Source organism: Myotis yumanensis, unplaced genomic scaffold, assembly GCF_028538775.1.
Source record: "Myotis yumanensis isolate MYYU_CA2020_CCGP unplaced genomic scaffold, mMyoYum1.0.hap1 SCAF_247, whole genome shotgun sequence".
Lineage (NCBI taxonomy): Eukaryota > Metazoa > Chordata > Mammalia > Chiroptera > Vespertilionidae > Myotis > Myotis yumanensis.
Window position 1 is genome coordinate 6,517 of NW_027223998.1, and position 22,630 is coordinate 29,146.

General features: G+C 43.8%; 1 protein-coding gene across 1 annotated transcript; it reads left to right on the plus strand.

Moving 5' to 3' along the window:
- Nucleotides 1-2,685: 2,685 nt before the first annotated feature.
- Nucleotides 2,686-13,086, plus strand: LOC139001255 (synaptotagmin-9-like; the record flags this gene model as incomplete). Its single annotated transcript, XM_070402967.1, has 2 exons — nt 2,686-3,028; nt 12,540-13,086. Coding segments are annotated over 2 exons (890 nt in total), but the record flags the coding sequence as incomplete, so codon positions are not given.
- Between the last annotated feature and the right edge of the window lie 9,544 nt (nt 13,087-22,630).

Consider the following 22,630-nt stretch of genomic DNA (forward strand, 5'->3'; position numbering starts at 1 on the left):
TGCCCTTTACGTTGCCTCACTGACTACCTATTACTCATCCCTGCCCTTGTTGCTCTGCTTCTGAGTTTTTTTTGTTTGTCTGTTTGTTTACTTGTGTTTTTTAGAGAGAAAAGAGAGGGAGGGAAGGAGGGAGGGAGGAAGGAGGGCAGAGAGAGAGAGAGAGAGAGAGAGAGAGAGAGAGAGAGAGAGAGAAACATCAAGGATGAGAATCATTGATTGGCTGCCTCCTGTTCATCCCGTACTGAGGATGGAGCCCACAATCCTGGACATCTGTCCAACCAGGAATCGAACCATGACCTCCTAGTTCATAGGTTGATGCTCAACCACTGTGCAGTGCAATACTGGCTGGGCCTGCATCTGTGTTTTTTAATTTTTGCTTTTCCCTCTGTGTCCTGTGTTTTCATTTGCCTGTGTTCAGCATGCAGCACTAATTGGCTTTTCCTTTAAAAGCAATTACAGAAATTCCTCAGTGTTACTGGTTCACGGATGGATTGATGGTACCCATCCTTGTTTTCTATTGTTATGTAATTTGCTCATCTCATTCCCATGGGACTGAAAAACAGAAAAGTAGCAAAGATTTGAGCTCATTACCCATGTTGAATTTGGAATCCCAGAGTTTTCAAACAGAGATGTGATATTGTTTCACTATTAGGGCAAAGATTGATTGGGAGTCATAGAGGAGATGCAGTAGATCCATCACCAGCCCTGGCAGCTGGCTCTCTGTCAAGAGCAATTTTTCATGAAGAAATGGTTTCATCATTTTATAACAATGATCAGGTACCTTCAGAGTCATATTGAAAAGCACATGGGTGCCAGGAGGTCAGCTTGATTCAGGAGGTCAGTGGTTTGCAGGAAGGGTTCATTTGCATGCCTAAGCAACTGTCATGGATCATGGATTGCTGATGTGCTGTGCGTAGTTAAATTCGTGAATATTGCCCGGCCACCATGGCTCAATGATTGAACATCAACCTATGAACTATGAGGTCATAGTTCCCAATCAGGGTACATGCCTGGGTTTCAGACTCCATTCCCAGTAGGGAATGTGCAGGAGGCAGGCAATCAATGAGAATCATCTCTGATGTTTCTATCTCTCTCCTTCTCTCCCTTCCTCTCTGAAATCAAATAAAAAATGTTGTGAATATTAAATAATCAATTCCCAATTTTCTTCTTTACTATTGTATCTCCAAAGCCTAGCACAGTGCCTGGCATGTATAATGATTGAGAAAACTTTGGCTAACACAGTATGAATATTACTGATGGGCAGTAAAGGTATAACCCAGGGACAGTCCTTGTAGCACAGTAAGGGCAGTATGGGTGTCCTTTAAATGAAGGGGTTACAGTGCCAGGACTGACTCAGGTTGACACCTCAGCCTCCTTGGCTCCACGAGAAGGTCGGGTGGAAGCATGGAGGGGACTGGGCTTTGTTCTGAGAGTTAAAAGCTCAGCCACTAGATACTACACTGTCATGGTCCCTAGCTGAGGCCATAGCGCCACAGTCTACGTGGCAGATGTTGTTGTTGCCCTGCCATATCCCCTCATACTCACCCTCACCACCTGAGCACATGCCCCCTGACCTCCAAAGGCCAGCCTTTGTGTTGTTTGAATGTGCGATGTTTCCGGCCGCTGCAGCTTACTTTGCCACTCATGCTGCAGGTTGGAAATGCCCCCTGAGAACTTCCCTCAAATCAGTGACTGAAGGGAGCCAATGTTATAAATGGCCCAAGTCCCCGGTCCCTGGCCCCTGGCATGGGGAGACTCCCAGTGTGTGGAGCCCCCTCAGCAGGCTCACCCTCCAGTCCCCCATGGCGGTAACTGGCTTGATAAAGCCCCTTTACTTCTGGCTTCCTTCCCTGGATCACTGCCCTTCTTCCCTCCCTGTGTTATCTTCATCTCAGCACACCACTTGCCCTTGAACACTTGTCTCAGGTCTGCTACCGGGAAAATCCAAGCGGGGAGCACCGTCTCTGGTCCTGGGCACCCTGACCGCCGGGATGTGGGTATTCCTGAGGCTTCAGAGGGCTTGAGCTTCATTTTGCTGAAACCCTTAAAAGTTGATACCAAGAATAGGGAAAGAGCACTCTAGTTTTTTGTTTTGTTTTGTTCTGTTTTGTTTTAGAAAGTCGTACTCACACAATTCACAAGTGATATTATACAGCTCTCCGAGATGACAGAGGCATTGCTTTTGTTTTTTTAATGTTGACACTATTAATGATGTCCTACATTTTTCCCCTCCCCCCGTTTGCCCACCTCCACCCAGCCCGCCACCCCTCCCCTGGCCTTCACCACTCTGTTTTGTGTGTTCACAGGCTATGTAATATGTTCTTTGGTTACTCTCTTTGCTATCTTTTATCCAGTCCACCCTCCCCTTCCCCTCTGAAATGACAGAGTAAATTTTAAGGACAATGAAACCTCCATGGTCATCTAGTATCAATGATTTGTGTTGCTGTGGGAAAGTGTAAATAGTAATGCAGTTATGGTTGACTTGCAGGGCCTTTCTAGGCCCCCTGGATATACCCTGTCTCTTGCTACAGCAACCTGTGTCTTGTTTCTAAGCACGGCCTGCCTGTTACTTCCTCAGCTGGCTGCTGAGGGATGGATGGATGGCAGGGCCATTTAACCTGCCCAGTGCAATGGCAGGGGGGCGGGTAACAATCATACTGACCTTTAATCTCTGCTTCTTTGCAGATATCTCGGTGAGCCTGCTGACCCTTCTGGTCACTGCGTGTGGCCTCGCTCTCTTTGGTGTGTCTCTCTTCGTGTCTTGGAAACTCTGCTGGGTTCCGTGGCGAGAACGAGGCCTGTTCTCTGGTAGCAAAGACAACAACCAGGAGCCTCTTAACTATACGGACACAGACATCAATGAGCAGGAGAACAGTGAGGGCTTCCTAGACCCTCCCAGCCCCTCCTCCATGAAGATCAGCCACACCTCCCCGGACATCCCCCTCTCCACCCAGACGGGGGCTCAGGAGAACTGTGCCCACGGCGTCCGCGTGAAGCGCCAAGTCACAGAGCCAACCTCGTCGACTCGGTCAGTAACGCCTCCTTCCTTTCTGAATGCAAAGCAGGGACCATCCACCCCTTCCCCTCTCTTGGCAGCAGTGACATTGAGTCACCAAGGAGCCTGTGACCTTTCGCATGTCCATTCGCTGTCACAGACGTGAATACGGGAACTCGGTGCTGCTCAGTGTATTGCACTGAGGTTCCTGAGCTCCGCACCGTCTCTGCTTGGTCCACAATAACATTTAGTTAGCGTGGCTAAGACTTACCCTGTCAGGTACCATCTAAGAACTTCATCTGCACTATTGTATTATGGCTACAACTTTGTGTGAAATGGATTCCTATCATCATTTTCAATTTACAGAAGAAACTTAATTCAAGCAGATGAAGTAACAAAGTTTTATATTGGTAAGCACCTAGGTCAGGGTTTGAACCGGGTTCAGTCACCATCAGAGTCTGAGTGTTTACCACTCCCAGTGCCGGGGTGTTTCTTCCCTTGCCTGGGACCTAGCCTACCCTGCATGCACAGGCTCTCTGCACTCCAGACTGGCCAGAGGTCTCGGTCCGTCTCCAGCCTCTGCAAGACCTGCGGAGTGCCCAGGCCTAGGGCCCCTCTCTGTGTGGCTGGACACTCTGTGCCCTTTGGCAGTGGAGGAATAGTATACTGCAGTCATAAAAGCAAGGGTCTGGGGCCCAGGGAACTGGCTTTACTTAGACATGTGATACTGGACACCTTAATCTCCGCGTTTCCATTTCCTCTTCTGTAAGAGAGGAAGAGTGACAGCAGACGTATGGGTAGTTTTAAGAATGAAACAACAGCGTGGACATCCTGTGCTTTTCCAGGCCTATACCTGTAAATACTCTAAAACATGAGCCGCCCATCTGCTCTCAGGGCTGCTGTTCACAGCATCATTATCCTGGAGGCGGGCCTCTCCCAAAACTCAGATGTTGCATAAAGGTGGCTTTGAGGTCAAACAGCCAATTCTGAATCTTTGGATATAAAAATTCACTTTCAATAAGAGACTATAGGAAAAGAGACCTGGGAAGCAGCTTTTTTTAAAAATGAGAATATCTGCTTGAGCAATAGCCAGAGCTGAAAAGCGTGTGCTGTTATTTAGAAAGTCGGAGCACAGTTTGGGGGGATTTTAAAAAAATCTTTTTTATTTGTTCCCTAGAAACAGCAATAAGATTTTACCCTTTTAAATGTTAATCGAGTATATCCTGGAAGCTCTGCTCATTCACATTAAGTAGGATGGAATATGACAGTTTGTAATTTAATTTTTTCAGAAACCCACTTTAGCATAATTTCCAATTCTGAGTCAAAGAGCTAAACCTAAGCTGTTCCTCTGCGAGGAAAGGGGTGGTTGTTTGCCTTTTGGTTTAGAAGAAATCCTCGGATTCTATTGCTAGGATTTCTCTTCAGCTTGAACACTTAAGTATAACTGGAGCTCCTCGATGGTGCTGTGGGGCTCACGCAGCGGTGCAGACTCATAACAAAATCTCAGTATTCCAGTAACTGGGGCCTGTCAGAGGGGGTTCCCATTGAAACTGTCTCCTGTTTGGTTTTACTCTGCGTGTTAATTGTTCTGATCTGGGTCCCCTCGACACAGGGTGATGTGCTGGGTTTTTATTAGATTGTAGATCTGAGGACTCTGCCACCATTCTGATGAATTAATAGCAACCACATCACTCTGATTACCACAGTATTTATTCTAGAAAAGTGTGTAAGGGCTCTGCATATCAAAAAGAGATTGAATTTAAAAATAAAAACTATAGATATCTTCACCACTGATTTGTAGACATTAGCTAAAAGGAAAAAAAAATAACTAAAAAGAGAAGAGAGACAGAATTATTCCTGTGAAATATATTTTACTGCATTTAGATTGATTTTTGTTTTGGAGTCATGCAATTAAATTACCTTTTCTGATGGCCAAAACAAGCTGAGTTCTATCTGAACTACTATCAGAAAACTAAACTCTTGTCCATCTGCATATGACCTAATACTGATAATGTGCGTCATTATGCATTTAAAATACTTATCTAAATTACCACTGAACTCCTTTTATGAGTTTTGTCTGGCAACACACATCTTTGTTGATGGTATTACTGTAAGAATGGTGTATGGTCTTGTAATTCTCTAGGAATTGTGTTATATTATAAACACACACATTGACAAAATGGGGGAAATTAGTAAAATGTCCTTCATGCTCCAAAACATTTTTAACACCTTTTTTTAAGTCACATTTTTGGTAATCTATTTGGGGACGGGGAAGGAACTCTTTGCTGAGATGACGCTAAGTAGTCTGCTCTGCTAGTTACTGTTTCTTCTCCCTTCTTTCTCCTGTGTTCTTTACCTTCTCACTGCTGCACTTCCTGTCTTACTGCTTCCTTCCTGCGGCTGTTATCACTTGTCCCAAAATTCCCAGGACACCTCCTTGGCCTAGACTGGCGGTTAAGGGCATTGCAGTTGGCATGGCTTCTGTCACAGCATTTCCATCAGAAACTCCCCTCCCCCCGCTGCCCCTCCCCCACACACGCACACACACGCACACCACACACAACACACACACACCACACATGCACACGCACGCACGCATACACACACACCACACACCACACATACACACGCACGCACACACACCACACACGCGCGCGCGCACACACACCACACACACACACCACACACACCACACACGCGCGCACACACACAACACACACACAACACACATGCACACACACCACACACACACATGCACGCGCACACACAAAACACACACACACACACCACACCTGGCCTCTTCAGCTTGCACATATGTGCTTCCACCAATGCCTTTTGGAATGTTCTGATGGTAAGCTTTGTTTCATCTTCAAAGAATATTTCTGGTCCAGGTGACTTTCTCTTGTTCTTCCAATATCAAACACCTTAGCATTCTCTTTCTAAGCACCATTACTATTAGAAACTAATTACTATTACTATTAGAAACCTCCAAAATTCTTCTTAATTCTTTTTAATTTAGGTGAAATCTCTCTTGTATAATGAAATCTCTCTAATGTCCTGGGAATGTGGGTGGGATTCCCCTCACCCCCCAGAATTCCCAGGACATTTTACAGGTCTGTATTCCAAATATATGAAAACCCTGGATCCTCCAAACAGAAGGAACCTTGGCAGGCCATCTACTCCTGTCTCTGACTTACGTCCCACGATGCAGGTCCAATCTGTTTTTCAAGCCTTCTCAAGTTTCCTCTGTCATCTATGATGCGTGTTTCCAGAGTAAACTAAGGATGCCATGGACATAATTATTTCTGATGATTAAATCCCAGCAGAGCAAATACACATTTACATCTACTTTCAGGTTCTCATGGTGGTTGAGAGAGGTCTGAGGTCCATTTTTGAAGCTGTCGATTTATGAAAATCTGAAGCAAGCACTAAATGAGTACTTCAAAAATGGTTCTTTTAAATGTTTCTATCTAACTGATGCTCCCAATGCAAAACAGTCTAGCTGAATAGAATTGTGCTGCTCATAGGATAATTACATTTCACCCTAGTGCACCACTTTCTAAAGTTTTATAAAAACTTCAGTTGCCACACCACAAACTCTTATCAAATCTGTGGGGGCTCTGTGTGCCGCTTCTCTCCGCTGTCAGCCTTACCTCTCGGCCAGGCCACCACGTGGCACAGCCCAGGGGGCACTGTCAACGTGGACTCAGTAGGAGGCTTGCGTGAAAAAGCTCAGCACACTCTAGCTTCTCTCTTAGCAACCTCAGTGTCTCCAGATCTTTCCTGCCTTCAGGCCTTCACACGGGCTGTTCCCTCAGCCTGAAATGCTTTTCCTTTTTCTTTGCCATGCCTGGCTCCTTTGCAGCCTTCATTCCCACCTAAAATGTCACCTTCTCAGAAAGGCCCCCCTGATCACCCTGTCTGAAGCATGTGTTCTTTCCTCTCCACTCCTTCCCACTCTTCATTCTCTCACACATTGCCTTGTTTTCACTTCTTCACAGGATTGAGCTCCATTTTAAACTAAATGATTGTTTATTGCCTACATTCCCTCTAGATTAAGAGTTCTGTGAGCTCAAAGACCACCCACCTACCTTGTTTATCTTTAAATATGTAACCCCAGGTGTGGCCTCTGGCACATAGCAGACTTTTTCGTGAATGACTGACAACACATTCATCAATATCAGGCCACTTCTCTGTGTTCTGCTGACAGGACTGGCAAAGAGCCAAAAGTATGAACTGAGTAGGGGCCAGAATGGTATGAGGCTGTTGTGCCAGGTCTCACATTCATTTAGAGCCTTACATTCAGACTCCCGGCCTTATCTCTGAACTGAGCAATTCCTACAGTCACCGAATACACTGACCAAACTGAAAGAAGATAGTCATCATACTTTAAATTTAAATCATCCTATTACTTGCTACGTACGTGGTGCCACTAGGATGAAATGTTGTAATTACTCGGTGAGTAGCACAATTCTATTAAGCTAGCCTGTTTTGTGTTGAGAGCATTGGTTAGATAGAAACATTTAAAACAATTTTTTGAATTAGTTACTTCTTCAGATTTTAATATACTGATATCTTCAAAAGTGGAAATTATGTAGACCTCTCTCAACTAGATGTAAATGTGTATTTTCTGTACTGGGATTTAATTATAGGAAACTGTTATGTCTGTGGCATTCCTATATTTATTTTAGAGGCATGCATTAAGCATCTGCTATGTGCAAAGTTCTACATTATATGCTAATAATAAAGATAAAAAAAAGATATAGCTCTGGCCTCAAAAGCCTGTAGACTAATTGGGGACATACTAAGGCTAACCTCAGGAATGGGGGACATAGGCTCATCTTAGTCTTGGGGGTCACAGTATTGGAAGGTGACACCAAGGTTTTAAACCTGTTTTACTTGGGAGGAAGTGGGAAGAAGCTGGTTATGCTTTAGTGTATCTAACTATACCTGACCACACACCTCCACTGGCCAAGGCCTGGTGCCTACATCTTCATTCTCTCACTCGCTCTAGAAGCCTGTGAATCCCATTACAAGAAAGCCTCAGATTCCCCATCCTGCCCTGTAATCAGGTCACTGTGTCTGTCCTGTCTGCCATCCCCTTCCTCAGTGTCTGCCTGTGGACCAGGACAACCCAACTCTCTCCTCCCCATCACCAGGGGGGTTTCAAGAAGGGAAACGGTCCTGTCTGCACTGTTTCCAAACCTCCCTGTCTTGACTTGAACTTAGTAAAGAAACCCATGATGGTTCCGAAATAACAATTTGCTTCTCTCTTCCCTCTCCTTGGACCCTGAAGCCTTGTTAGCATGGATGCCCCAGAACTAGGGAAGAGATCGACCAAGTTTCACCTCTGAGATGGGGGCCCTGAGAGGCGGGAGGATAGAAGAGTGTACCCTTGTCTGTGGCTGCACAGGGGAAATCCAGTGATGGGAGGGATGCTGGTGGTCCGAGTGCCAGATGTTAGGAGAAAGCTTCTGGGGCAGAGGAGCTGGAGACCTCATCTTGCTGGAGAGCTGGGGACCAAGAGGAAAACACAGTTAATTTCCCTGTTGAGGTCTAGAGTGTCCGCTTGAAGGCTGATAAGGATGAAGTCAAGTTAAATAGGCAGGCTCAGCTCAAGTTCCATCTCCTCCATGACAGTTTCCCAAGCCAGAGGCATTTCCCCCCCCTCTGTCTGCTTCTGTGGCTCTCTAACCTCCAGTCATGGGTTTTTTAATCCCCCTCTGCCCTGATTTATAGTTAGTGTATGACTATCTCATCACCCGCCTGGGTGTCATTTCCTTGAAGGCATTAAAGAGGTTTTGCCTCTCTCTCCCTCCTACCCTACCTGACACCTTGCTTTGCACATCCAAATTTGTTGAATCACAGTAATGTTCTCTTTCTTAAGATCCAGTGGAGGAAGTTGGCCTTTGAGTGATGGCTCTGGGACTGAGACTTTGGGGGTCTCAACGTGGGACGCTGGACGTGGTTCATTTGAATCTGAGGGAAGGAGGGGAGGAAAAGCCATTTGCTTCTGGGCACCTGGGGCTCCTGACCTTTAGCTGCAACTGAACCGCAGGCTCAGATCCCTTCAGGCATGGAAGCATGTTTTTGAGTTTGTTAGGGGAAATCTGCTTCATAGATGTTGTTAGTCATCTTTGAAATTAGGCTTTCTTCAGGCCCAACCACGAGTCTTCCAGCTCGGGTCTGGGACAGCCATGTCCAGGAAGTTCTCATCCTGGCCTCTTTCAGACAGGAAACTGGCCTCTAATGGGAGGTGGGCCACGCTGAGAGTTTCAACTCCAGGGCCAGCTTTCTAAGACAGCGTTAGGGTGAAATGTAGGTACAGCATTCCTTATCACACCCATCCTTGGGGCTCACCTCCTCTCCTTCCATTCATTGTATACATTAAGCCCTGAGAACACCAAAATACTGGACTCGCCAGCCCTGCTCAGTGGACGCCTGCCTGGAACACAGATCCCTCCTTATCACACTCTCAGTGTCACTCAGCAGCGTTCAAATCCTAGAGCCTTGGTGGGCGGGGCAAGGCCTCTAGTTTAGCTCACTCAAGTACCACCTCCACTGACCATTTCAGAATTCCTCATCTGGGTGCTGGGAGCCAGGCCACAACACTCGGTTCTGAATCTTTCCTCTGTCTTGCTGTTGACTTGCTTATCCTCCCAACTCCATTTGAATAGCCCAGGAGAGCCATGGAATATTGATTTTTCCATTTCCTCTACCTCCCTTCTCCTCCATGTCCCTGGGGCAGGCTCCCTGCTCTACTTTCTCATTTCTCAGTCCAGAGAGCTGCAGAGAGTATGCAGGAAGGTGATGAGTTACCTTGGTTCTCTGGCTGCCCTAAGCATCTCTAGCCCATGCCTCCAACTCCGGGAATCGCTGACTCTCTCCTGAAAGGAAATTGAAAGCGACTGAAAGAGAGCCCCAGGGAGTGAGAACTGTCCTGGCCTGTTACAGTCCCTGCTCTCTGCTCTAAGCCACTGCCTTACAGTGGGTTCCACTGTTTTCCCCAAAGTAAGTGTGATTCTGAATGGGGGCGGGGGGAGTTTGGAAATGAAACTCATGTATAACATTTGGGTGGATAATAGTATTCATACCTGCGCTCAATTTTTAAAAGAAATCTTCAGCTGTGTTGGAATTTGGAATGGAGGCATCCTAATTGCTTTCTGAGGGGATGTTTTGGTCTTTGAAATACAAATCTCTCCCTAACGCCCTCCCCAATGCACTCCGTCTACCCCCTGGCCGGGAACAGCGGAACACGTAGGACTTACTTCTCTTCAGATTTCATGTCTTAAGAAAATGTACGAGGAAAACAGAGTATGTTCCATTGCTAAGCAGCCAAATTCATGTAGGTTTAAATTAAAATGTAAATGTACGTGGCTAGCTTCGTCCTGCAGATAAGGGTTAAGACAAAATGTTCCTGTGATGAATTTAAAGCCAGTCTTTCCAAAACATCGAAGGTAAGTTGTGATGCACAGAGAGCCTGCTCAGAGCACCTCGGGGGAGACGTGACAGCAGAGTCTGGGGCTGGCGTGGACTCAGGACCAGCGTCCCATCACAGACACTGGTGCAGAGAAGGCGTATCCCATGGGTCTAGATCAGCCGTGGGCAAACTACGGCCTGCGGGCCGGATCTGGCCTGTTTGAAATGAATAAAACTAAAAAAAAAAAAAGACCGTACCCTTTTATGTAATGGTGTTTACTTTGAATTTATATTAGTTCACACAAACACTCCATCCATGCTTTTGTTCCGGCCCTCCGGTCCAGTTTAAGAACCCATTGTGGCCCTCGAGTCAAAAAGTTTGCCCACCTCTGGTCTAGATGGAGCATTTTTAGTATTTAAACAGCGTCACTAAGAGTTCCCAGAATGGCCATCATAGATGTGAACTGACTCCAGACCCCAACGTGGCTCTTGTGTGAAGCCAGCCTGGAGGGAAAAAGCAATAGCAGAGGAAGCCAGAGCTGGTACCAGCCCCTTAAGGCTTCCGCATAGGGCGGGGTACTCGCTGCTCCCTGCCAGTCATTTCTGCCCAGAGATCCCAGCAGAGCAAGACTAAAGCTCTGTTCTAGCACTCCAGAGGTTAGCATCTCCACAAGGGAGTGACTGGGCTATACTTGTACAGAGAGGCAATTTAGGTGCTTAAGAGCATCCGCCATCTCTCTCCCTACCCCTGAAAAATCAGAGATACAGAGGAAACTTAAGGTTGTGGATTTCTCTGCAAGAAATTAAAATCTCACAGCAAAAACTTTCAGACCACACAGTTTTTACTCACGTGGCAATGTCCGTGCCTGGGGTATGTGTCTGCTTGTGGGGGACTGTGTTGGCTGTGACAGGTGCAAATGGCAGCTCTGTGATTGTGCTCTTGTTATACCAGCTCAGTGACTAGGAGTGTATTTTAGGACAAAGAGGAATGTTCAGCATAGCAACATCTGAATGACAAGGGAGAATAGTTTTAACCATGTCTCGGTGGCTATTTATCCCACTTTTACATCTTTATTTTATAAAGTAGCCTTCAGAAAGGAAAACAAGATAAACTCAAATATTTATTCTGCCTCTCCAACTACATATTTACCAATCCATCCGAGACGGCCGGCTGTTGCTTTTGACCTGGTGGTGAGAGGTTATTTTAATTAAGATTATTGAGAGACTACAGAAAATACAGTATCATGACTCTGAAATCTGAAACAAACAAAAATGGCCTTAAGAAAAATCTTGTATGTAATGACTGCTTCTTTCCGTTTACCAAGACCCACACGATGATGCACGTTTCAAAGAGAATTTCTGGGAAGCTTCTAGCCCAAACCAATAAGCTTACTAGTACTGGGTGAAGAGTCGATTCTGTTAGCAAATATTTGATTTGCAAGTGTCGGTATCCAGCCTTCCCTGACTGAATCCTTGTATACATTTTTAGCAGCTTCCCTTCCCTTTGATGCCCGTAGTGTTTGTTACAGAAATAAACTCTTCCTGCTGCTCAGCAGTGACCCACGTGGCGTTGCGGACACTCACAGAGCTGTCACTCACCCCTGTCAGAGCCGACGCGGTCCACTGCGAGCAGACACGTCCTGTCCCATACGTCCACCCTCACACAAGCAAAACTTGTGTTCTTGGGAGGAAATGATCTGATTTGAAGCAGTAAGAATATACAGCCTTAGAAAGTGGTAAGCCGGTGATAGGAAAGTCTGTGCAATTTAGAGACGGAATCATTCTTCTTAAGAAGACACACAGACAGTTATTTCAGTTTCAGGATGACATTGTATATAAAAGTGAATAATTTTATTTTTCAGCCATTGTGAACAAATCTTTACATCCCACCGGCCAGATAAGCTCACCAGCCCTCAATTTTGGGTTTCAAGCCTTGGGGAGAAGCTTACTCACATTGATGAGCATATTGAATTTAGCCCCTCCCTCCCCCCCCCCCAAAAAAAGGGCCCACAGATCTAAGTTTTTTAACCGTGCGTAACCGTCTACCTACATCCCAGGCATACTTTTCTGAAAGACCTGTAGCTAATGAGGTTATAACTTTGTCCTCTCTTGCTCCTCACTGAAGGCATAATTCAATCCGAGGACAACTCAACCTGTCAAACCCGGACTTCAATATCCAGCAACTGCAAAAACAAGAACAGCTGGCCGGGATCGGCCGCATTAAACCGGAGTTATACAAGCAGAGGTCACTGGACAGCGATGATGGGAGAAGGAGTAACAGCAAAGCCTGTGGGAAACTGAACTTTATTTTAAAATATGACTGTGACCTAGAGCAGCTAATAGTGAAGATTCACAAAGCCGTCAATTTGCCCGCCAAGGACTTTTCTGGGACCTCAGATCCTTATGTCAAGATCTATTTGCTTCCGGATCGGAAAACAAAACACCAGACCAAAGTTCACAGGAAGACCCTGAACCCTGTGTTTGACGAAGTGTTTCTGTTTCCGGTTCCCTACAACGACCTGGAGGCCCGGAAACTGCACTTCTCTGTGTATGACTTTGACAGGTTCTCCCGCCACGACTTAATCGGCCAGGTGGTGGTAGACCACTTCTTAGACTTGGCTGATTTCCCCAGGGAGTGCATCCTTTGGAAGGACATCGAATATGTCACCAACGTAAGTGTAGCATTTCTTCTTTTGGGGGGAGTTGTGGAGGTGTTTCTTGGTCAGCATGCGATTAAATGACTTATACCTTATTCTATTTGGGGGGACAAAGTATGAAATTCATGTCAATATACATAGAACTATGGCTTCAGAACCTCCTCATGTCTTTCTAGAAACAGGGCTTTAACAATATTCACTGCGAAATTTCCAAGAATTATTGATGAAAACAATATACAAGAATAACCTTCGCTCTTTTCTACTTTCTAATTCTCAGCAATTCTCTAATAGACAGTAGATATTATCTGCTCTCCTTACCACATTTTCTTTAGAGCTTTCTTAGGTTGTTTGTGCTAAGTGGATCCTGGCATCCTATTGACCATAATCTGCAGCAAAGAGCACAAATCCTTACCCATGTTCTCACGTCAGCTCAGTTCAGAGGCATTCCTCATGAGATCTTCACCTTTAACCCCAGACATGAGAATGGTTGAGAAGAGTTGGCATCACATTTTCAAATATTGAGTCATAGCTACAAGAAGAGCAGCCTGCAAAGGTCTGCAGACATTGGCAGTGCCGATCTATAGAAGGTCAAATCCAGCTTAGAGTTCAGGAGAGAGAGGGCAGAAGAGCCTGGAGGGAGGCCATAAATCCATGCATACATTTCAACATGAGGTTGCGTGGTGAAATTTTTAGTCAATTTACGTCCTTTTCATTATTCTGCAGAGGTGCACTGACACTCCTGAAATAGAAAGGAAAATTGGACTTTCCTAGGTAACTCTGATATTTTAATGCCACTTGTTTCTTTCACGTTTTCTCCTCAGGTAACTGTTAGTTTGTCTTCTGGAATGTGGCCCTTCTAAGGCCATTCTCTTTCTCTTTCTCTTTCTCTTTCTCTTTCTCTTTCTCTTTCTCTTTCTCTTTCTCTTTCTCTTTCTCTTTCTCTTTCTCTTTCTCTTTCTCTTTCTCTTTCTCTTTCTCTTTTCTCCTCTCTCCTCTTCCTCTTCCTCTTCCTCTTCCTCTTCCTCTTCCTCTTCCTCTTCCTCTTCCTCTTCCTCTTCCTCTTCCTCTTCCTCTCTCTCTCTCTCTCTCTCTCTCTCTCTCTCTCTCTCTCTCTCTCCTCTTTCCATCTTCCTTTCCCTTTCTCTGCCTTGCCATCCAAAGACACCAAACACTCAATCCTTACTCAGCTCAGACCATGATCCAGCTTGAGTTTGGAACCCATCTAGTGAGAGGCTGTCCCTCTGCTCAGGAAGAGAACACACATTCTCTGCCCGATGACCAAATAACCACACTAGTACTTTCTCATCCTCAGCCATGTTTGTGAACTGGGGACTCACCCACACTTGGGCACCTTCTCCATGCCACCAGGTAGGTACCCATGGCAACTTTGTCCCGCTGCTCAGATGAGTGAAGTGTAGCATGGGGGTTTGCTGGCCTTTATCATAATGACAGGAAAGAAAAGGAGGAGCTGGAGAAGGTGCAGAGAGCATCAGGGGATGAAACTAAGGTGATTTGGGAGATCTCTTCAACCTTGAAAAGTGTGATATTGGTAAACCAAAAACTCGGTGCAGGGGGAAGCAAGGATTATACTTATTCCCGCATTAGTAGGCAGCAAGAGAGGCTCTAAAGAAGCAAGATGGCCAGGCTGCTTATGCTGCTTTTGAATGACTCAAGAATGGACCCTCTCGTTGGAGTATTTGCCAAGTCCCCTTGGATATAAGCTGAGATACTGTCTGCCAACAGTGACGAGCCCTGGTAGAAGGGCTCATACCATCTAGTGTGACATCAATTTATATTTTTTGACCAATGAATTCCATAAAATAGCTGGAATGGTTATTAAAAGGCTCAACAGGGTCCTAGCCAGTTTGGCTCAGTGGATAGAGTGTTGGCCTGCAGACTGAAAGATCCCAGATTTGATTCCGGCATACTCAGTTGCAGGCTCAGTCCCTGGCCCTGGTTGGGGCTCGTGTGGAAGGCAACCAATCCATGTGTCTCTCTCACATTGATGTTTCTTTCTCTGTGTGTCTCTCCCCGTCCCTTCCACTCTCTCTAAAAATCAATGGGAAGGTGAGGATTAACAACAACAACAAAAAAGCTCAACAGGGATCTTCTGTAAGTTGCTTCCAGAGACTTTGTGGAAACAGCAACACTGAGTGCTAAAACTGTGGGTAAGGTTGATTCCTGGTGGGAACATCTTCAAGAGCAGTTTCCCATGGGATAGAAATATAGAATGGCAGCCCACAGGATGTTCTGCCCCAAGATCACTGTCATGTGCTTAGCACTCTCCTGGGACTAAGAGTTCCCTGTCCATTTCTGGAGAAGTCTTGATTTCCATAGAATTTGTGAAGAATGTTAACTTATTTATCCAGGAGGAAATCCAAAAGGGCTAAAGGCCTCAAAATTCTTGTTTCTTCAGCTTAAAAAAAAAATTCTAAGAATTGACCTAGGCCTTGACTGATACTTCACTTTTCTCATAAATTTTAGAATTTAATTGTCAAGTTAAAATTTTTTCTTGTATTTGTTTGGACTTGTATAAAGTCTATAGATACACTTAGGGAAGTTTTATATCTTTTTCGACATGAGTCTTCCTACTTGTGACCATTGTGCATTTCTTCATTTATTTAGTTCTTTAAAGTTTATCATTTGAGGCTTATAATTTTCTACAGGAGGATCTTGCATGTCTCTTGTGAGATTTATTGCTAGATATTTTTTTGTTATTTTAAATAGTATATGTTCTTTTTCTAAAAATAAATCTCTATTGCTCAGATTATTACAGATGTTCCTCTTTTTTTACCCCCATAGCTCCCCTCCAACTAGTTCCCACCCCATGCCCTTACCTCCCGCCACTGTCCTCATCCATAGGTGTAAGATTTTTGTCCAATCTCTTCCCGCACCCCTCATACCCCCTTCCCCCTGAGAATTGTCAGTCCATTCCCTTTCTATGCCCCTGCTTCTATTATATTCACCAGTTTATTCTGCTCATCAGATTTTTTTATTGACTTAATTTTTAGATTCACTTGTTGATAGATATGTATTTGTTGTCACTTTGTTCATAATTTTTATCTTTACCTTTTTCTTATTCTTCCTCTTCTTAAAGAATACCCTTAAGCATTTCATATAATCCTGGTTTGGTGGTGATGAACTCCTTTAGCTTTTTCTTTTCTGTGAAGCTCTTTATCTGACCATCAATTCTACATGATAGCTTTGCTGGGTAGAGTAATCTTGGTTGTAGGTTCTTGCTATTCATCACTTTGAATATTTCTTGCCACTCCCTTCTGGCCTGCATGGTTTCTGTTGAGAAATCAGCTGACAGTCATATGGGTACTTCCTTGTAGGTAACTAACTGTTTTTCTCTTGCTGCTTTTAAGATTCTCTCTTTGTCTTTTGTCCTTGGCATTTTAATTATGATGTGCCTTTGTGTGGTCCTCTTTGGATTCCTCTTATTTGGGGTTCTCTTCGCTTTCTGGACTTGTAAGTCTATTTCTTTCATCAGGTAGGGGAAGTTTTCTGTCATTATTTCTTCTAATAGGCTTTCAATATCTTGCTCTGTCTCTTCTTCTGGCACCCCCATAATTCAGATGTTGGTACGTTTGAAGTTGTCCCAGAGGCTCCTTACACTATCTTCATATTTTTGGATTCTTTTTGCTTTTTGCTTTTCAGGATGGGGTTGTTTTTTTTTTTGCCTCATATTTCAAATCTTTCATTTGATTCTTGGGATTCTCTAGTCTGCTGTTGGATCTCTGTAAATTATTCTTTATTTCACTCAGTGTATGCTTAATTTCTGACTGGTCCTTTTCCATTTTTTTGGCATTCTCATTAAGATCCTTTAAGGTCTCACTAAGTTCCTTGGAGGTTCGTAGAAGATTCTTGAGTAACCTTATAACTGTGGTTTTGAACTCTATATTCAGTAGTTTGCTTTCCTCCTTTCCTTTCATTTGTGACTTGTTTCTTTGTGTCCGCATTTTGGCTACTTCCCTGGGTTGATAAGAGTGGCTTTGTGTGGTAGGTGTCCTATGGGGCCCAGTGGCTCAGCCTCCCCAATCATCTGAGGTGGACACTCTTGGTGTACCCCTTTGTGGGCTGGGTGCACAGTCTTGTTGTAGTTAAGCTTTGATTGCTGTTGGTATCCCTGGGAGGAAATGACCTCTAGGCCAATTGACTGCGAGGACCCGCTGTGTCTATAATGGAAGAACTTTTGTGCAGGAGACACCCTTATGGGGCAGGACTTGCTTCAGTGGGGCTTTGGTGCTCACTGAGTCTGCCTCTTGAATGTGTCACTTATGGATGTGAGGAGTTGAAATCTGGTATCTGACCACTGGGTACACTGGCTCCTGGATCTCCAAGGAGGTGCAAAGTCAGTTGCTGTGTGAGTCCACCTAGCAGGAGCTACAGCGAGATCTATAGATTTCTCCTCTTTGTTTGGGGTTTGGAACTTTTGGAGCTCTCTGACCCAGCTGCAGTTTGTTAGGTTAGGCTGCAGGTGGACAGGCGATTCATTTGCGCTGCTGTGCACAGCTTGGGTGGAGTTGTAAATTGGGTGGGGCAGGGTCTCAGAGAATTACCAGGGTGGAGCAAACAGTGATGGCTATCAGTCAGTCATCTCCGTGTCTCTGCATCTTCTCGTCCCCGAATCCCATAGTCCTGCGCCCCCACAGTAACAATGATCCCTGCGAGCAGCTCTTCTAGAAAGCCACCCTCATTTTCCCACCCAATGCCAGACAGCCCAGTTTCTCCCCGTAGGAGTCTGGGTCCCTAGAGTCTCACCGGAAATGAGTTCAGTGCAGTCGAGAGCTTGTATCTCCCTTCAGATTGATAAAAACGGCGCACCCAGGTGCTGCTGTTTCGTGTGCCTCCACACCTCCTACCCAGCCTCAATGCACTTTTTTCTTTCCTTCTAGTTGTAGAACTTCCACTCAGTCAGCTTCCCCCTGGTTCTGGATGATGGCTGTTTTGTCTTTTAGTCGTAGTTTTAATGTGGTTGTGGGGGGCAGCACGTACAGGTATATACCTTATGCTGCCATCTTGGTTCTCTAATAGTATATTTTCTAAAATTGCATTTTCTAACTAGTGCTGCTGTAAAGTGATGCAGTTTTGTATATTTATTTTCTATTTGTCAATTTTGCAAAGCTATTAATTCTTATAATTGGATTGTGGATTCTTCTGAATTTTCCTTGTAGATAATCAGCCATGTGAATTATGATAGTTTGTTTCTTTCTATTTGTATTCCTTTTATTCTTTAAAAAAATATTTAGTGCACGGACTAGTTCCAATACAATGCTGAGTAATAATTATGGTAGTAGTCACCCTTGATTTTTCCTTATTTTAAATGGAATGTTTTTAATATTTGCATTGATATAATTTTTCTAAAGATAGTTTGTGGTTATCTTTGTAATATTAAAAATGTATCACTCTATTCCTAGTTGACTAAAACTTTATCACAAACAGTTGTTTTATCAAATGCTATGATCCTGTGAGGTCCCCCCCCCCCCCACTTTTGATATGCTACTTGGGTCAATTACATTAATTAATTTTCTCATTTTGAGCCACTCTTATATTCCTAGTATGATCCCAATTAACCTTGATATATTACCTGTCTTATACATTGCTGAGTTCAGTGTGCTAATATTTTGTTTAGCATTTTTGGCATCTGTGCTCCTGAGTGGTACATGTAACCTACTTTCTTGTTTGGTCCTTATCTGAGTTGGGATCAGTGTGATTCTTGGTCTATAAAATTGGCTGCGAGTGTTATTTTGGATACATTGCATTTGCCTGTGCTCAGTGCCCCTAGATGCTTTGGAGGTTTTGTTTATTTTTCTAAAAACTGAAAAGATCTCCCTTAGTGGCTTCTGACTAGATTCAGACAATGAGGAAGGGAGGAGAGTGAAGTTGGAATATTTATTTCTCTAGATGCCTTCTATTGGGTCTCCATAGGCTGGCAATACTCTTCAACAAAGAGCCACACCTCCTTTGTTTTGCTTTTGTTCTTAGAAGATTGTTTTTCTGAGTATAAATTTTGGGGGCATAGAGCTCTCAGTTACTCTGATTTGGGGCATTGTAAAGCCGTCATTCCGTAGTCTTCTGACCTCCAGTTGCTTTTGAGAAGTCAACAATTAGTCTAATATGTATTCCTTGTATGTAATTTTCCTTTTCTTTCTTACTGCTCTCCAGATTTTGCTTTCCTGTTTAGTGTTCTGTAGTTTAATGATAAAATTGCTAAGTGGGCCTTTCTTTTTATTTATCCTGGCTGAGATTTATTGGGTTTCCTGGATCTGAAATTATTTCCTTTTTTCAGTTCTGGAAAATTCTCAGCCATTTGTAGTATTTTTGATGTGTTTTCATATTTGCTTAGCATATTTACTAATTTCTTCAATTTACTTTCAGTTCCCTTTTCTATTTCTCTTACCCTTCCATGAATAGTTAGTTTTTATATATGTATATAAATGTACATATGTTTATGTATGTTCACATATCTATTCATACACACATACATATATGTATATATACCCATATATACATATATGTATATATACACACACATATATATTATATTCTGTTGCTCACAACTTCAATAGCTATAACCTTTGCAGCTCTGATTCTTTTGTTTGGCATTTCCATCCACTCCATAACTTATCATGTCTTGTTGTCTCTCATATTTAGTGATTTATTATTGTGAGCTCATCTATCTTGGAATATTGCCAGTACAGTCATCCTTGGTTATCTATGGGGAATCGGTTCCAGGATTCCCGTGGATATCAAAATCTGCAGATTCTCCAGTCCCTTAGTCAGCCCTCAGCATCCATGGGTTCCGCATCCTTGGATTCAGCCAACCACGGATTGATAGTGGAATCTGCAGATGCAGACCTCACGGACCAGGGGGGCCTCTGAAGTTTCCAAGCCCTAGGTTGAAAGTACATTTCTTCAGAGATGATTTGCAATTGTTTCTACCAGATGCCTAGGTGAACTACCAACATGCAGCCACTTTAAGCGTGGCTTTGAGCGTGAGTGTTTTTGGATAACTATAGGCTCCAAATCTGTAAGTTTAGGCTTGGGTTGGTTGTTAAAAACTGGCAAGCAGGATATCCTATATAATAAAAGGCTAATATGCACATAGATCAAACAGCAGAACAACTGGTCACTATGACATGCACTGACCACCAGGGGGCAGGTGCTCAATGCAGGAGCTGTGCACTCCCACAGGGGCAATGCCGCTCAGCCAGAAGCTGGGCTCACGGCTGGCAGTCAGACATCCCCCAAGGGCTCCCGGACTGCGAGAGGGCACAGGCCAGGCTGAGGGACCCCCCGAGTGCACAGATTTCATGCACCGGGCCTCTAATATATATATTGCTTTACCCAGAGCAAATCCAAGTCCAAGACAGAAAGGATCTTGAACATCTGTGTATGCAAGACAGATATTCTATTGTGTTTATCTTTTTAAAATGTGACCCTTGATCTTTAGGACCCCAGCTTTATGCAGGATTCTCCTACAGTCCTCTACAACCCAGGCACAGAACCCTGAGAGGTTTACATGTACCTCCGTTTATGCTCCAGCTCTAGAGCTCATTCACCGCTGTGGGTTCATGCTTTCTTACTGTTCTGGTCACTGAATAATTCCATTTCTGTCCTGTCAGCTTTGCTATGCATTTAAAAGGGTTTTATAATCCAGTATTTTTACCTAGAGGAGCTTCTGTAACCTATTACTGGAAGCATTGTGTACTGTGTTGCGCAAAGTCTGTTCAGAAAGCAGATTTTACTTGTACTAACTGAATAGTAATCTATGTATTACATATGTGCCTTGTGATTGAATAGCCACAAAGAGTCTTAGAGGTCCTGGAATCTGAAGTCCTTCTTTACCACATAAAACTGAGTGGAGGGCATTAGGAGATTCAGCCAAGGTCACACAGCTGGATAATGGGGAATTAGGACTAAGTTTTTCAACAGCCAACTCAGTCAGTTCAAATTATTATATATGGCCCTGGCAGGAGCATCGTCCTGAATACCAAAAATTGTGGGTTTGATTCCCAGTCAGGACACATACCCAGGTTGTTGTGGGTTCCATTCCCAGTCAGGGTACGTACGTGAGGCGACCAATTGATGTTTCTATCGTTCTCTCTCTCTAAAAATCAATGAAAATGTATCCTTGGGTCATGATTACAAATGTATTATATATGCTGGTTTACTCCTTTTTCTCCTCTCTCCCTGGCTTAAATGCCACTTCCTCACAGAACTCTTACCTGAGCCCTGTACTACAATAGGTTTTTCTGGCATTTGCTTCCATGAAAATGACACTCTCTACTTCTATCATTACTTATCATACCTTCTTTAATTGTTCAATTTTCTTTCTTCTCCATTAGACAGTTCTGTGAGTGCAAAGACCATATCTGGCTTGGATGCCACTGTGTGCCCAGCCTCTAGAATGGTGTCTAGAAGTGAAACAATTAGTAAGCACTAATTGAATAAAATGATGCTCCTTAAGGGGGTGGGGAGGGGCGCTAGTTTGGTGAGGCTCTAGTCTAGGCAGTGGTTCTCAACCTTGGCTGCACATTAGAATCGCCTGGGAATCTTTTTAAAATCCTGATTTCTGGGCCTCATCCTCCGGAAATTCTGTTTCTTTGTTATGGGGTGGGGCCACAACATTAGTAACAAAGAAACAGAATTTCTGGAGGATGAGGCCCAGAAATCAGGATTTTAAAAAGATTCCCAGGTGATTCTAATGTGCAGCCAAGGTTGAGAACCACTGCCTAGGGCCTGATTTGGTTAGGAGATGTTATACAGATCTGAGCCTATGAACTAATTTTTTTAAAAAAAATTGTTCTTTATTTCTCCAAGCAGATTATGAGTTTTATGTTAGCAGTCAAGTAAAAATTCTCACACCTTCCTGGGAAGAACAAAAAATAGCAATTTTTGAATGTAAAAATGATAGTTTAATTAAACCTCTCAACTTTGAAGCCAGATCAATCAATAATGGTACAGTGCATCATTGTGGGACACGAGTCAGCCCACAGAAGAGAAGGCAGCATCTGGGAAGGTCAGGGAAGGGAGAGCATGAGCTGAGTGGTCTGGGTGAATGTCAGCTGTCATGCCCATACTCCAGGAATTTTTACTTTTATTTATTTATACCTTTTTTCACTTAACCCTTAAACACTTTATTTATTAAGTAAAAGTTTACCTTATGATAATGTACAGAGTAACCTCTTAAAACTATGCTAACCTATTCTGACCCAACAGTTTTGTTATTATTTTTCAATTTTATTATTTTTTCTTTCAATTTATTTTGTATTGGTTTCAGGTATACAGCTTAATGGTTAGACAATTATATACTTTCCATAGTGTTCCCCTCAATATTTCCAGTACCTCAGTTGGCACCATATATAGTTATCGCAATATTATTGAGCGTATTTCCTACGCTTTACTTACATCCCTGTGACTATTTTGTAACTACCAATCTGTGCTTCTTAATCCCTTCTCTTTTTTCACCCAGTTCCCTAATGTCTCTCCCCTCTGGCAGTTACCAGTTCACTCTCTGTGTCTGTTTCTGTTTTGTTAGTTTGTTTATGTTGTT